Source organism: Topomyia yanbarensis, chromosome 2 (genome assembly GCF_030247195.1).
Source record: "Topomyia yanbarensis strain Yona2022 chromosome 2, ASM3024719v1, whole genome shotgun sequence".
NCBI lineage: Eukaryota > Metazoa > Arthropoda > Insecta > Diptera > Culicidae > Topomyia > Topomyia yanbarensis.
In genome coordinates, this window is record NC_080671.1 from 222,746,109 (window position 1) to 222,762,308 (window position 16,200).

The 16,200-nt window shown below is 38.7% G+C and overlaps 2 protein-coding genes and 1 long non-coding RNA gene across 4 annotated transcripts in view; 1 reads left to right on the forward strand and 2 right to left on the reverse strand.

The window, feature by feature from the left end:
• Nucleotides 1-16,200, forward strand: part of LOC131678308 (neuroligin-1-like) — a 1,556,576-nt gene that overhangs the window by 579,440 nt on the left and 960,936 nt on the right. The gene's annotated exons all lie outside the window — the stretch shown is intronic.
• LOC131678314 (DEAD-box helicase Dbp80-like) lies at nt 4,512-5,840 on the reverse strand. The gene is made up of 4 exons (XM_058958380.1): nt 5,504-5,840; nt 5,279-5,441; nt 5,103-5,216; nt 4,512-5,043 (listed from the first exon to the last, which is right to left on the reverse strand). The coding sequence occupies exons 2-4, from the start codon at nt 5,406-5,408 to the stop codon at nt 5,012-5,014; spliced, it is 276 nt and encodes a 91-aa protein (XP_058814363.1). The 5' UTR covers nt 5,409-5,441; nt 5,504-5,840; the 3' UTR covers nt 4,512-5,011.
• On the reverse strand, nt 5,950-7,861 carry LOC131678315 (uncharacterized). 2 transcript variants are annotated; one of them, XR_009303623.1, is made up of 6 exons: nt 7,571-7,861; nt 7,460-7,484; nt 7,254-7,361; nt 6,881-7,181; nt 6,574-6,800; nt 5,950-6,271 (listed from the first exon to the last, which is right to left on the reverse strand). It is a non-coding gene; the product is annotated as an uncharacterized LOC131678315 (long non-coding RNA). The 2 variants fall into 2 exon arrangements; XR_009303622.1 differs by having other exon boundaries at nt 7,460-7,861.

Sequence of the window (16,200 nt, forward strand, 5' to 3'; positions counted from 1 at the left end):
AATGAAAGAAATATCACACACTAAGAACGCTATTAATTTGTTTTTGATTCTGATGTTTAGTTTGCAAGATATGAATGTTTGAATGTGTGAAAATGGCGTTTATTGCAGTTTTTTTTAAATTATCTGCCGAAATGAACAATATAGATTAACAATTTATATATTTTTAGGCAGCTTATACAAATACCTTTCGAATAAGCTATAGCTTGTTGAAATCGGACTATTATCAAAAGAGATATTTAACATTAAATGCGGACGAAAGATTTTTATCATTTCCCATTGCCAGAAATATGACCGAAAACATGTAATCTATTATTAACGCCAAAACGGCTTATTTTAGGTTAATAGTAGGTTCGTTCCAGTACCAGGAGAAACTGGAAGTACTCCGGAGCAAACACGGAGAAAATCGTTCCTGTACTATTTTCTTCTCGTTTTTCTTCTTCTGGTGGCAAACCGGAATGAAAAGGAGCAAGAATTTTTTGCTCCGGAGCAACAGGGAGTAACTTCCATATACTGGAACAAACCTAGTATCTTCGGAGAATATAATGGAGGTAATATGCCCTTTTTTTTGGTATTGTTCTTTTGCTGATTAATCCCCCTATGAGTGAGATATTTTCACAAATTTTCTTGGAAGTGATTATATCGAAATGATGCCTTCAGCAAATTTGTAGCTCTTACTTTTGCGAATAACTTTACTGAAGCCTTCAAATATCTATTTTGAATACTTTAAAAGTTATGGCTTGTTGTTTGTGGATTACTCTTCATCGTCTATTTATTTGTATTTGTATTTGTATAAAAAAGTCCAACTGACAATTTGTCTAAATGAACTAAACTAAATTAAGTTAAACTAAACACAATTAAACTAGTGACAATACACGACGACGAACCTGCACAGAATTCACGACGAAGTCGAAAATTTCAGCAAACTCGTTGAAGCGACGACTCATTGCTAAAATCGGACTATTGGCAGCGTAGTTAGTGCTGCGCATTTCAGAATGCAGCAGGGCTCATGGGCGAAGAGAACGGGTAGGCGCGTAGAGGCTGATTTGCGCTAGTAGCTCCGGGTCATCATATTCAGCCAGCAGAATCTTTGACACGAAAGTAGCCTGCGCTGCATATCTCCGATGCGTTAAAGTGTTAAGTTCTAAAAGACGACAACGGTCCTCGTAAGGTGGAAGGTTTAACGGATCGTTCCACGGCAATCCACTTAACGCATATCGTATGAATTTACACTGGACTGCTTCGATCCTAAGGCTCCACGTTGCTTGATAGGGGCACCAAACGACGTTTGCAAATTCCAACTGCGGGCGCACCAATGAGCAATAAAGAGCCTTGAAACACAGAGGATCACGAAATTCACTGGAAATTTTGAAAATAAATCCCAGTCATCGATTGGCTTTGTCGATGGACGCAGAGACGTGATGAGTATACGCTAGCTTTTTATCAAGAATGACTCCTAGATCCTTCACGTGGTCAACGCGTTGCAGCTGAGTTCCTGCGATGTTATAGTTGAAGGTAAGCAAATTTCTCGTTCGAAAATAGCTGATGACAAAACATTTTGCAACACTAAGGACCATCATGTTTCTTACACACCAGCTATAAAAGGTGTCGATAAGATGCTGTAGCTCACGGCAATCGGCTTCATTTCGTATAACAAGAAAAAAATTTAAGTCGTCGGCAAAAAACAGCTTTCCTCCACGCCTTAGAACGAAAACTGCATCGTTCACGAACAGTGAAAAAAACAGTGGACCCAGCGTACTACCTTGAGGAACTCCGGAAGTGTTGATAAATGATTCTGAAACAATATCGCCAATTTGAACAACGACTTCACGGTGTACAAGGTATGATCGAAGCCAATGGCAGAATCTAGTAGAACCCCCTAGCTTATCAAGCTTTGTTATCAGTATCTCATGATTAACTCTATCAAAAGCTGCCTTTAGATCAGTGTAGATAGTATCCACCTGCAATTTCTTAGACAATTGTTCCGTGCAAAAAGACGTGAAGCAGACGAGATTCGTCTCGACCGAACGTCCGGGGAAAAATCCGTGCTGGGATGTACTGATGTAGTGTCGACAAGCAGAAAATAACGCTTCGTTGATGATTGATTCAAATAGTTTAGATTCGACTCCAAGCGAAGGGACTCCGCGATAGCTCTCCGTGTTGCATCTGTCACCCTTCTTGAATACCGGGAACATAACTGAGCGTTTCCAATCCTCAGGAAACGTTCGCTGCTGAAGCAATAGGTTAAAATATATGCAAGTGGTGTTACAAGTAAGCCCGAACATTTTTTCAATACAGTTGAAGGTATAAGCTTAGTATGCACCTCTTGCGAAATGAGGTCGCGAAATATTTTTCCTTCTTCCGTGCGGAATTTTGACATTTGCTCGCGAAAACTAGTCTGTGTGTTTGCTGTTAGATGTCGCTTTTGATAACATGAAAAACGACATCAGCTGTTGTTTGTTTATTTCTTTTTTATATTTCTGTTGTCATTTGAATGTTTTAAATGATGTATTTTATTAATTCATCACGGATGTGTATGAAATCGGTAACAATTGTAAACCTATTTGCCATTCATAAAGCTCTCAGGGAAGTGACGTACTCAGCGTGAATCATATTTCGAGCATGATTAATCATAATGCTTATTTGTGACGGTTCCGGATGTCTCGGGGAAGTTCAGTCTGACCAATTTAGACAGCACAATTCCTGCAATCGGAAATTTAAATCATTGGCTGGCCATTTTCTATCTAAATTGGCTGCTTCTACCGGTTCTAGAAGACTCAGAGAAATGATCGAAATTCGCTCAAACCAAATCTATTGTAATTGTTCGAATCGTAAGTTTAAATCGGCGTTTGACCATTAAGAAGCAAATCTGATTGCCTTGGCCGCCTTTACCGCTTTCACAAGTCTCGGGGAAACTACCATTCGAAACACGTTTCGGAATCCGGAATGGATTCCAGCGCAAATATAACAACCGACTCCGACTCAATCGGTTTCAGGTCGAACCAAACCCTAGGCTTTAAACTTTGGCTGACGTTAAAAATCGATTATGATAACAATGGCTACTACTAAAGGTTCTGGAAGTCTCAGGGAATGCTACCAATAATCAGTACGGATACAAAGCTATTTTTGTATAACAATTGTGAGAATCGTAATTCAAATTTATTGCCATAAGTAATTCGTGGTAATTCTTATTGCATGAAACACTAGAGAAGGTGGGAAAGTGTTCCATGGTCTGAATCGTGATTCCAAATTACTGGATTATATTATATAACTAAATTGATCACTTAACGAAACTGAAGGTCAAACGAATCGTCAACCAATCGGATCAACAACTGCTGTACTTCAAGAATACCGTATGTGCTATAGCACGTTTACTTAATCACCAGTTTGCTTTTGTGTATGCTAGACGGTGGGTACCGGTGTGTGTGAATGATCACGTTTGCGACCGGGTTTGTATTATCGCGAAGTTCTCAAGCGTTGCTATGTGATGCGCGCATTTATGTGACTTTTGTGTGACGAGTCTAGTAGAGCATTCATCATCATTGAGTATTGTATGTATATCAAATATAAAACATTGATCATTAAATACTAAATATCACGCATTGAATATGAATATTAAACATTGAATATTACATTTTATATATTAAATATCAAATGTTAAATATTCAACAATAAATATTAAATATAAAATAAAAAACATAAAATATTAAATACACTGAAGACCCGATTTTATCAGCCCCCTCATATGAAAATTGATAGTTGGTAGTTTGATGGGCTCTAGCAGTCGAACCAAGTTGAATTCGAGTAAATCCTTTCTTGGGCATATATTTCTTGTCTTAGGGATCCAAAATATCCAAAAATAAAAATCAGATTTTTTTAAAATTTTGCACTGTCAGATCCGCTTAAGAAAAATTTAACCTAAATAATCAGAAAGGATTGTGAGACATCTACACTGATAAAATATAAATGAATAATAAATAAATATATAGAGAAATTAATACACCAATAAATAATTAAATTGGTAAATAAATTAATGAATAGTTTCTCGGTTCATAGGCATTAACATAAACATTTCACATATGTTTCAGCACATATCGAGGGACGAAGGTTTCGTCTAGCATATTATGCAAAGAACGAAGGGGCGAATGTTTAAGCGGCTTGGTTTATTACAGAGTAAAAAGTAAATAAGAATAACATTGTTACTTACGATACGACCTAATGAAAATTTTCCCCAGAAATAAATGAACATATAAGTAAATAATGAAGGAATAAATAAATGTAAAAATATACTAAATTCAAACCCAGTCGCTTTCGCCTTGAATCGCTTCAAAGCATATATCAGTTAAGATATCTTATTGTGTTTTATAGCTATGTTTTGTCTTCTTGGAATTTTGATTCACAGGATAATGAGCAAAATATTTTTCATCTTCTGCTTCAAGGTTAGTCTTTCGGATAATTTTTCCACCGCTTTCTCTACTGGCCGTTCAACGACCAAATAAAATAAAAAAACAAAGTCGGGTTCTTAAAAGTCCATTTAACTGAAAGTTATAACCATTAAACATGCGCTATACAATCCTTGAATTACATCCTATTTCTAACAAATGCCCTTTTATAAATTGTTGAAAAATCGCTATCAAAATTCTTCATAATCAAATGTTGCGTTATGTACGTGCTCGGGTAGATATTTGTTAATGGAAAACATGAAATTTCAATTTGTTACATTTTGCAGTTAGGCCCTTTTCAAATGTTTGGATAGAACTGGGTAGAGCTAAATTGTAATTGTAATTGTAAATTTATTAGCTTACGATACCCTGTTAGTTACATTTGTATACCTTATGTCAGGTCAAGGAAGAAAAAAAAATTAAAAAAAAAAATAAAATTATAAATTCAGAATCAAAACACCCAAAAAAGCTCCTACGCCTTTCACTAGTAGCTGGTCGAAAACACTTTACGGTGCAACTGAATCTTTTTCCGGAAGTGTTTTTCAATTGATCTGCAAATCATCATGCTTCGATCACTGCCCACTAGGTTGATGGTGATTCCGTTCTGTTAAAGAAGTGGGAAGAAATACAATCTATAGGATCACAAGAATGAGTCACACTTACCGAATCTACCGGTGCGTCTAATTCGATGTAGATACGTTTCGCAATCGGCTCGTCCCTGCTGATCCATCGGTAAGTCGAAGTTGACGACAATGGTCACCTGTTCGACGTCGATACCTAAGATGAAAGAATCTCTCCGTAACCTGGTGCTGTAGCCAGAATCAAGTGGTGGAACTTACCCCTGGACAAAACGTTCGTTATAATCTGTACCTTCTCTAGTCCGGTTCGGAATCGATCCAGAGCGTCCAACCGTTGCTCCACCGTTAGATCACCGGACAGTACCGCTACCGAGTGACCATCCTGGGACATCCTGCCGGTCAACCAACCGGCCGTTTTGCGTACCTGTTTCGATGGATTAACAGTTCTAAAAATAAGTTTACTTGGAGATTGCAACTGTCCTATACATCATATGACAGAAAATGATCGCTTGTCCGACGGTAATCACACAATTTCTCGTCCTGGTTGCGGAACTTGACGTAGTACTGTTTGATGTTATCGAGAGATTCTTGCTCCCGCGCCTGCCGAATGACGATCGGATTGGGTAGGATGTACTCGGCAAACTCTATCACCTCGCGCTCGTACGTGGCCAAGAAGAACACCGACCATAACACCCGCCTCGTCCAGTACAAAAAGGGAAAACTAGGTCGTACGTCCTGAACTTTATACCCCAGTCCATTAGCTTGCCGGGTGTTCCGATGATGATATGATTAGTCAGCTTCGCCCCTTTGACGGTCTCCTCACCGCGAATGGCGTAAGGAAGTTTGATTTCAGGACAAAACTTTGCCATTTTGGCAGCTACTTCCCCCTTCTGAATTGCCAGCTCATACGTGGGGGAAAAGCAAATCACCTGCAGATAGTTTTTTAACTGATGGACTCAACTGAGCGTTGCCAGCACGAAGGCAGCGGTTTTTCCTGTTCCCGACTGACTGGGCGATTATATTCCCTGGCGGACCGGCCAACAGAGTAGGTAGAGCCATCTCCTGAATCTTGGAAGGGGCGTTGAAACCCATCGCATAGACTCCCTGAAGTAATTCCGGCTTCATGTGCAAAGCTTCGAAAGTTTTAACCAACCAACCGGCGAAGAAGAATCCTTCCGATGCACCTTCAGATCCAGCTTTGATTCTACTAGATCTTAGCGAACATCCTTCATTAGCAAACTTGCATCCGCCGGGCTAAAAGATTAGTCATGGATAATTTTAAAGCTGGTACTAAATATTTCGGGAGAAAATTTAGAATAGGACGTAAGCAACAATGAGATTCTCTTTGGGGTCTTTTTCTTCTGTTTATTACTCGGTCGTTTCAATATTTAGTACTCAACTCTTTGCCTAATATTTTAGTAAAAACCATCGGCTATGTACTCGAAAATTAGTGCAAAGTGTTATAGTGACGTCATAACCGAAAGAGAAAGTAAACAAAGAGAGGCTCTCAATGTTCCTTATGTCCTAATCAAAATTTTCTGCAGATTTCGACTTACTTGAATGCCTCTGCATCTTCCGCGGAGGAAGCTGTTTCTCCATTTTCTCTTGCAGCTTGTTTTTCTTCAGGAGCTGCTAGAGTTAGAATTTCCGAAGCTACCGAACTCCAAACATCAGGTGCAGCTTTGGTTCTACTGCCGGTGGACTAGGTTTTTCCGCATTCTCTTTCTTGCCAGCCGCCGGCTCTGAATCCTTATCCTTGGTGATATGTACTCAGTTCGCTAACCTATTTGTATTGAAAAGAAAAATTCAAATCCCATCCCAATGATCGCTTCAAAAATAGGTTATAACGAAAAAAACACTTACCGAGTGCAGAAATTTCTTTATCCGTTGTCTTTTTGACCCAGTTATCGGCAGCGCTTGCCATCGTTCCGATCGGGTATTAAAATTCAATAGCAAGGTACAAAGTATGGGTAATCGTCCTGAATCAGCACGGGTACTGTCCCTCGGGTGGTTTATTCCTTGCAATCCGCTGAAATTTTGACCAGAGCGACCTTGCGGAAAAAACGATGCCTTCTTTTACATGCTCACTTCCCTGCCATGAAACCGATGATGAGCGCTTATTCCAAACGGTTAGCCGATTGAACATGACGTGCCATTGTTTGTTCTGTGAATTGATAAGGACATCTAGATATGCAAAGGAATGTTTGGAGGGGGGATGCTACTGGTAAATACATACCGAAAGAGAAAGTCCTTTCCGAGCATCTTGATGTTGTGGTTTCTGTTGGCCCATTATCACTGCGTTCTCTTGCTGGGTGATTACCATATTATGTTGTTGGTGTTCGATCTGAAAAAATGACAATAAAAAAATATCCGTAAATGAGTGAACTCGAGCTTTTTAAAGAAGAATAGGGTATTACATTACAGTAATATTTTTAAACTTACCATTCAAATTCGAAATATTGAATTTCTAAACAACGAAATTTTGACAGGTTGCGATGAAAAAAATACAAAAAATTACCAATCTTGTGTTTTCTTATATTTTTTCATTGCAACCTGTCAAAATTTCGCGAGCCTCCGTGCGAAATAATACCGCTGACCATTATTTCGCAAGGAAAAAGTTTGCCTTGGTGACAGCGCATAGAAAGCAGCGCTGTCTCGCGGAAGTATTATGAAACTTATCGTTTGTCGAACCGTGTCTCAGCTAACTACATTTTTCGTTATCGTTTTCGCGAGAGCTGCGTACCGCTTACGAAATGGAAACGAAAAAATTTTTCGCGAACATTTCGCGACGTTTTTTATGCATAGGTTTTGTATAGGAAATTTCATTTCGCAAGAGGTGCATACTTAGCTATAGCACTGAGGCCGGGTGCATAAGATGACTTGGTTTTCCGGATTGCAGATATAACCATTTGTTCGGAGACAGTAAACACATCCATATCAACAGCACAAGCAGGAACGTCACGAGAAGCATTTTCGAGTTCGATTGCGGTTGGCGAGTCAGCTGAAAAAACACTTGAGAAGAATCTGGCAAACAGCGTACATTTCGCCACAGTTGTCGTAGCTTCTTCGCCGTCGTAAAGCAACCTTGATGGAAGTCCAGTTTTTTTTCGCTTCGTGTTGACAAATGACCAAAAGCCCTTCGGGTTTCGGCGTAGATTATTCTGCATGCGGTTTACATAGCGTTTATACAGAAGCTTGTTGTAACAACGATACTCATTACTGGCAAAAGTGAACATGCGCTTAGAAAGAGGACACCGTCGATTTGTGTACGCACGTAGAGTTTTTGCTCGAGTACGTTTTAGCTTTCGAAGAATGCTGTTTGACCAGGGCGGCTTGCTAGGAGGCTGACATTTAGGCACTGATGTCTCCACACAGTTCAGTAGTAGTCGCTTGTAGAGGGCAACTGCAACATTAACACTCCTTTGGGCATACAGTACACTTCAATTAATTTGCGACAGAGAACTGCGTAGCTTTACAAAATCAGTTTTGCGAAAGTTGAGACGGTCGACAGAAACAGTTTCTACGTACTGAACTGAGCGAATAGTGCCAATTGAGATTTCAAGCGCGGGATGAAAGTTGTCAAGTGGAACAATCACGCTGGATGCTTCATTGACGGAACATACAGGTATAATAGTCTCACTAACAAAGACGAGATCCAGAAAGCGTGACTGGTGATTGGGAATCATGCTTACTTGACTTAATCCGTTGAAAGCAAATCCGTCCAGTAGCATACGACTGGCGATGTTGGTTGTCGAAGCAATCGGGTCAGGGTAAGCGTATCCGTGTCGTGATGGCACCCAAATGAGACCTGGCTGATTGAAATCACCAAAAACAATCATCACGCCATCCGAGCCAGCTTGTGAAGAAGCGTTATTCACAGCATCATGTGAAGTTGGATGACATTGCAGTCGAGTCACTTTTCAGGAGGAATATAGACAGTACCAATGTAAAAGTTCCTCGATGGAGTTGTAATTCTAACCCAAACAGCCTCAACACTGGTTAAACTACCTACATCAATCTCACATGAGGCAAATGCGGTGGAAACAGCAATCAAAACTCCTCCTCCACGACCGCGAATACTGTTGCCTCTATTTCGGTCCGCACGGTACACGGTGTAAGCATCGCCGAAAAGCTGCACCGATGTTATCCTCGCATCAAACCATGTTTCGGTGAAGACGCAAACATCGTAGTTACCGTCCACAGCAGCTAAATACACGTCATCAATTTTCGTCTTAAGCCCTCTCGCGTTCTGATAGTAGATCCGCAAACCATCAGCGTCATATGAGAGGTGTCGTGCTGCATACCAATTTTCAGGACTGCGAGTTCGATGATCAGCATAACCGCGAGTGACGCGGGGAGAGCAGGATGTACTGTTGTCCAGAAGGGGAGCAAGCAGCGGTGCGGAGGGAATGACCGAGTTATGACTGTTGTGTCCAGCGGCTGACTGCAATGGGAGGCGTACTTGAGGGTGCGCAGTATCACGTGTAGCTTCGGAAGGACATATATTCCTCAAGTGATTACCTGAGCAGACAGATGCGATGCGATCGAAATTTTCATTTTGACATTGAAGATTCGCTACAGCGGTAGAGTCCATTAAGTTGTGTTCATCATCAGACTGTAAGTGAAATTTACATTGAGGGTGTGCAGTATCTGGAAGTGCTTCGGAAGGACATATACCCTTCTTGGCTTTACCTGACACAGAAGAAGTCGCCGATTCGTCAGGTAGACCGAGATCGCTCGCCGGGGTACAAGAAGTTGGACAGACGAGTTTATCCAGAATAACTTGACGCTACTGTCCACCACCAGATGGATTCTTCTCCGCAGTCTTTTACAAGCTTAGAAATTTCATCATCCGTCGTGCTGGGATCGAATGCTGACAAGTAAACCCATAACAACTCCTCAGGTGGTGAAATTGTTTTTATCGTTTCAAACGCAGCTTTGGATCCACGAATATTAGAAATTTTTGTTTTGAGCGGATCATCTTCACGTTTGCGCTTGGGCGTGTTTGAAACTGGATTATATGCAGCAATCCCTTTCTAAGGCGTGCTTACGGTTGGGGATAGCGGTTTCGAGTCAACTTTAGCCGAGAGAGCTTTGACGACATCTTTCAAATCAGCTATGTCATTCTTTATAGATTTCAAGGAACTGTTGTCGGGTACTATGTCGCAAACAACGCGAAGCCATTCTACGGAAATTATCATTCGAAAATAAGTCAGTACAGCCGTTGCACATCCAGAATAGGTTCGGTGGGTGGGTTCCCACGACGTCACGAACATCATAATCCATCTTGACGCAAATCATGTGGAACGAATTTCCGCAGTAGCCACGACATGTGGTTCGATCAGAATCATTAACCACTTTCGAGCAGTTGGTACAAGCCATGCTTTTGGTGTAGAAATAACGCTTGCACGCAATGTGTGATCTCAGCTATCTACCAGAAGATGTCGCTTTTGGCGGAAAAATTGAGCGTGACGTAGTGCGCAGTGATAACGTCAACACAAATCACAAACAAAACTTGCACTTTCACGAATCAATACAACTAGATAATATCGTGCTTGAAGCCACTAAATTTCAATGCACTCGTACAACCGAAAAACAAGATAAACACATAAAACAAAAATAAAGCAGATCGCGATTGTAAAAATACTAAAAACTTGAAAAAAACTTTCAGCTCTATAAACAACCGGTATTCAACAAACAGTGATGCCAGTAACATTGTTCAATATAGTAATAATCCATTGAAATAAGCCAAACATTATTATGATAAAACGAATTTTGTATTTCATTTTTCTATCTACAACCGCTAGAAATAATCACCGAACTCTTCCAAGTTGTCTGGAAGGAACTTGATAACTTATCAGTGCAACAATGTTCATTTGTACGAACCTTCTGACTGCAATTTTTCTAACTTATAACCATCGGATCGATCTGAAACATATCGGAAAATGAAAGCGAAGTAAATAACTCCAAGCAACGGCGTAGCCAAGAGAAGGTTTTGGGGTTTAACACTATGCATCCCCCCCCCCCTTCACCACACAAAAAAAATGGATTGAAGTTGAAAATTTATTGATGCTGACTGATTTAATTCAATACTACAATAACAATTATCTGATCCGTACATTGATAACCTGTTGTTGTAAACAATGTTCATTTGTACGAAACTTCTGACTGCAATTTTCCTAACTTATAACCATCGGATCGATCTGAAACATATCGGAAAATGAAAGCGAAGTAAATAACTCCAAGCAACGGCGTAGCAAAGAGAAGGTTTTGGGGTTTAACACTATGCATACCCCCCTTCCCCACACAAAAAATTGGATTGAAGTTGAAAATTTATTGATGCTGACTGATTTAATTCAATATTACAATAACAATTATCTGATCCGTAGATTGATAACCTGTTGTTGTAAACATCATGAGGACTTTTGATAAATTGTCGGAATGGGGTCCTGATATCTAACTGATCTATTGGTCTTGATTTCACAGTTGTCTAATAGCATCAATATCAAATTCCTGCCTGAAAACATTCCAATAGAAAATTCCAGAGTTCTGTAATCATTCATAATCCTCAGATTTCTTTTCAAATTGAGCTCGTTTTTGTAGAGATGTACTGTAATAAGGGTCTTTATTTAATAGAAAGCGAAGTTAAAATTGATTAAATGTCTATAAAACATAGAACTGCTCACCAAAAAAATGCATAACTTTCAACATTTGCTAAAAATGTTTTTGCCTATCTCATTCACTCTAAAATTCGTCAATCTGATCCCGACCGGGAGGGCCGAGTGTCATATGCCAATCGACTCAGTTCGTCGAGATCGGAAAATGTCTGTGTGTGTATGTGTGTATGTGAAAAAAATGTGACCTCTGTTAATTAGAAATGGCTGGATTGATTTGCACAAATGAAATGAAAAATTTTCAAAATCAAATTTGTATTTTTGATGCCAAATGACTTTATAATACATGAAACATTGAGATTTGATGTAAACTCGAAAAAATAATGTTTGACAAAAATTGACTTTTTTGGACTTTGATACATTTTTGCCTTTCTCATACAGAAAGGTTATGCAATCACTCTAAAAATCGTCAGTCATACCGGCCCGGAGGGAGTATGCAGTGAGGGGTTGCTACTTTAAAATTGAAACTAGTTTAAAATTTCTTAACAAGTTGAAAATTTCCGGCAGGACCCGGATCTCGCGGATCTTTCTCCATGATCCGCCGCTGGTTTAAAGCGATGTTTCAGTATCGACCCATAGTATCTCAAGATCGTGGCTGTCGATCCATTGTATGTATGTGCAAATCGTACTGAACATGTAATATTCATTTCCACCGTTGTATTGAACATAACCAGCCATGGAATCGTAGTCTGGACAAATGAGAAAAGCACAATTGTACCACTAGGTGGATTAAAACAGGTTTTTATTTTGGGAAGTTGAGACGAAAACGTAATATGATTAATAACGAGGATAACACTTTCCGAATGTAGAGAGAAATTTATGAAAAACGACGATTTCCATTCGACTCTAGCAGGTCCTGATCGATTTTGATGAGAAATTGATTTTTGTTGTATGACCAATTATATGTATAGGTCAAATGTTCAAAAACAGCAATTTAAGGTCAAGATAACATCATTTTGAAACCGCCAATTTCGGAAGTTTAGTATCTTCGATGAGTTTTACAAACATTAAACAGCGCATCATTTGATAAAATAATTTTGACGGTATATCGTCCAAGAATTATTTATGGTGAATTTTCTCAGGTTAATATTCATGACTACAATAAAGTCTCAACAAATTCGCTAAAGACACGAACTCTGTTACTATTTTCTAAAAAAATAATTCTGCATAATGTTAAAACTTCAAAAATTACGGTTTCGGAATTATGCCGTTTGGACAGTATGATCGATTTTCACCAAACCCCCACCAATTGTGGTATTGTAAAAAAAACGTAAGGGCGATACTTCAATGCTGATAGGTGAGACCGAAAAAGTAAACAATCGCCAAAGGGGCCATACTATTGTCAATTTCAATAGCAAACTCAAATTTTAATTTAATAATTTCAAATACTTCATGAAGTTTTGGGTTTCGATCACTGAATCATGCAATCTAGGATGTAAAAAACACAATAGTTCTTAAATAGAAAATTAAACCAAGTCTGGAAATATTCACTGTTGATTATCTTTGAATGGTGTCACTACTAGTATCGCTTTTTTTCAAGAAAAAGCGTTGATTTCTCAGTTCTCAGGCGGGTTGGAAATTTGAGTAAAGTATAAACTTCAAATCGATAAAAAAATCGATTTTTCGGGCTCAGTACAATATACATAACCCCTTTAGGAAAATTCAGTTTTCCCACAACAAGGCATTGATTGAGGAATTTTGATATTTTATTAACAGAGCATTAGCAATAATTTCTTTGTATGTCTATTTTATGGGCTATTTTTTCGCTTTCCCATTGATTTGGTTTGAGATTTCTAGTCGGAAAATGTTTTTTTCATTTGCCGAAATCAGGCGAAACTGACGAAAGAACGAAGCTTCTTTCAATACCACTAGCACTTTGCGAAATCGAAAATGAGACAACGGGCTAGGACAAAGCAAGCATGTAGCAGAGCGTTTTCATAATTCTCTCCGCATGCTCGTTTTCGCTTTGAGATTCATAATGATATTGGTAACTTCTATATTGACCTTACTGCTGGGGAAACGAAAATACACTAGCAATGATATTTATTTGTCTATGCTCGATTCCGTAGATTTGCGAGCTAATGATGGTATTGTAAGACGGAAGCCTGATCGGTGTGCATATTTCTCATTTTAACTATGTTCTAGTTGCATTATTAGATGCACATTACATTAATTTCATTTAATGAATGATAATCGCAAATTACTGACCATGCATCGAAGCGAAATTGAAATTGCTGCTACTCGTTTTCGTAGAATCGAGAGAGGAGGGGACATCGCCTTTATTGTTTTATTTTTTCATGCATTTAGCGACGAAAGAGGCAAGGAAAGGACGAAGATGAATTCTCTGAATTTCGTCGTTCATTGAATAGGTATGAGAATTTTAGGCTCTGTTTCTAGCACTGATGTTGTCCTATGCTGATTTGAGCGATTCTCTGAGTCCTGCCACTATCCCATGTAGTATGTGTTATCAAAAACATCGCGAAGCATCAAGTTCTAAATGTTCTCAATTTCCTGCAAAAAAAACGCTTTTAATCCACCTAACAGTGTGATGAGACATTTCTTATAACTCTTATCACTCTCTTCGGATATTATATCGTTTGAGAACATTTAGAACCTGATTCTCCGTGATGTTTTTGATAACACATACTACATGGGATAGTGGCAGGTCTCAGAGAATCGCTCAAATCAGCATAGGACAATATCAGTGCAAGGAATCTCAAAGGTTAAACCAATTTAATGGAAAAGCGGAAATAGAAATATAAACGAATTATTGCTAATGCTCCGTTAATAACATATTTAAATTCTTCAATGAATGCATTGTGTAGGGAAAACTGAATTTTCCTAAACGGGTTATATATGTTGTGCTGAGTCAAAAAAATCGAAAAACAAATTTTCGAATGGATTTGAATTTCATACTCAATAGCGTTTACTCAAATTCCCAACGCGGCTGAGAACTAAGCACTGAAATTTCAGCTCTTGATATCTCGCTAGCTCTGAAGTACATGCGTGCATAGTTCAAACTTTACTTCGTTATCGACTTCTTCTAAAAATTACTTCCCAGCAGAGCCTAAAATTCTCATACCTATTCAATGAACGACGAAATTCAGAGAATTCATCTTTGTCCTTTCCTTGCCTCTTTCGTCGCTAAATGCATGAAAAAATAAAACAATAAAGGCGATGTCCCTTCCTCTCTCGATTCTACGAAAACGAGTAGCAGCAGCAGCGACTTTCGTTTTCCTATGACAATCCGAATTTCAATTTCGTTTTGATGCATGGTCAGTAATTTGTGATTATCATTCATTAAATGAAATTAATGCAATGTGCATCTAATAATGCAACTAGAACATAGTTAAAATGAGAAATATGCACACCGATCAGGCTTCCGTCTGACAATACCATCATTAGCTCGCAAATCTACGGAATCGAGCATAGACAAATAAATATCATTGCTAGTGTATTTTCGTTTCCCCAGCAGTAAGGTCAATATAGAAGTTACCAATATCATTATGAATCTCAAAGCGAAAACGAGCATGCGGAGAGAATTATGAAAACGCTCTGCTAAATGCTTGCTTTGTTCTAGCCCGTTGTCTCATTTTCGATTTCGCAAAGTGCTAGTGGTATGGAAAGAAGCTTCGTTCTTTCGTCAGTTTCGCCTGATTTCGGCAAATGAAAAAAACATTTTCCGACTCTGCTTCCCAGTAGTATCTTTGATCTGAGTTATTATCCCTAATCCTATTGCCAAAGAACAAATAAAAAACCCTCGAAACCCGTTAGAGAAAATCATAATCATTGATGGAATTTTCTTTTTCACGAAACTTTTCGATAACCTTCCGGCATTTCTATTAAAAAATTTTAAATACTTTATAGTTTAATAATAATAATAATAATAATTTTTCGACTATGCAATCTTTGATAGCAGCAAAAACGATGTATCGCTTCAGCTCCGACGTATCGGTGGTTTATTCCACCTTTTTCAAGAAATCTAAAATAAATTTCATTTTTATATAATTTTCGGTTTTTGTTTCATTTTGCGTTAGGGAGAGTTTACTGTGTGTTAGACTTACATAGGCTGTTTTTGTTGTTGTTAAGTGTGTGTGTATCTCTAACATCAAATCGTCTTGGTAAAAATGTAATGGCGTCTGAAAAATGTGTGTCGATATTTTTGCGGTTGATTGTATTTTCTCTTTTTGCATTGAATTGCTAGTCTGCTGGTAGTTAGTCCCTGTGTGTTGGTTCGTTTGTTTATGCTATTTTCAGTGGACATAATGTGACAAACTTCAAGATATTCTAGTGACTGTTTTCTGTTGTGTATGTCTACATTCTTGCTCCGTTTTAAATCGAACCTGTGATCAAATGCTATGCTGTGGTCCATAAGTGCTGTCCGTTCTCATATAGCGGTAAGCTTGAATCTAGTTGGTACCACCACACATTACTATCTTTGATTTTAGGCCTGAGTTTAGTCCGGCCTAGGATAGGATCCGCCAGCTGGCTTCTTCTTATTTTTTGCTA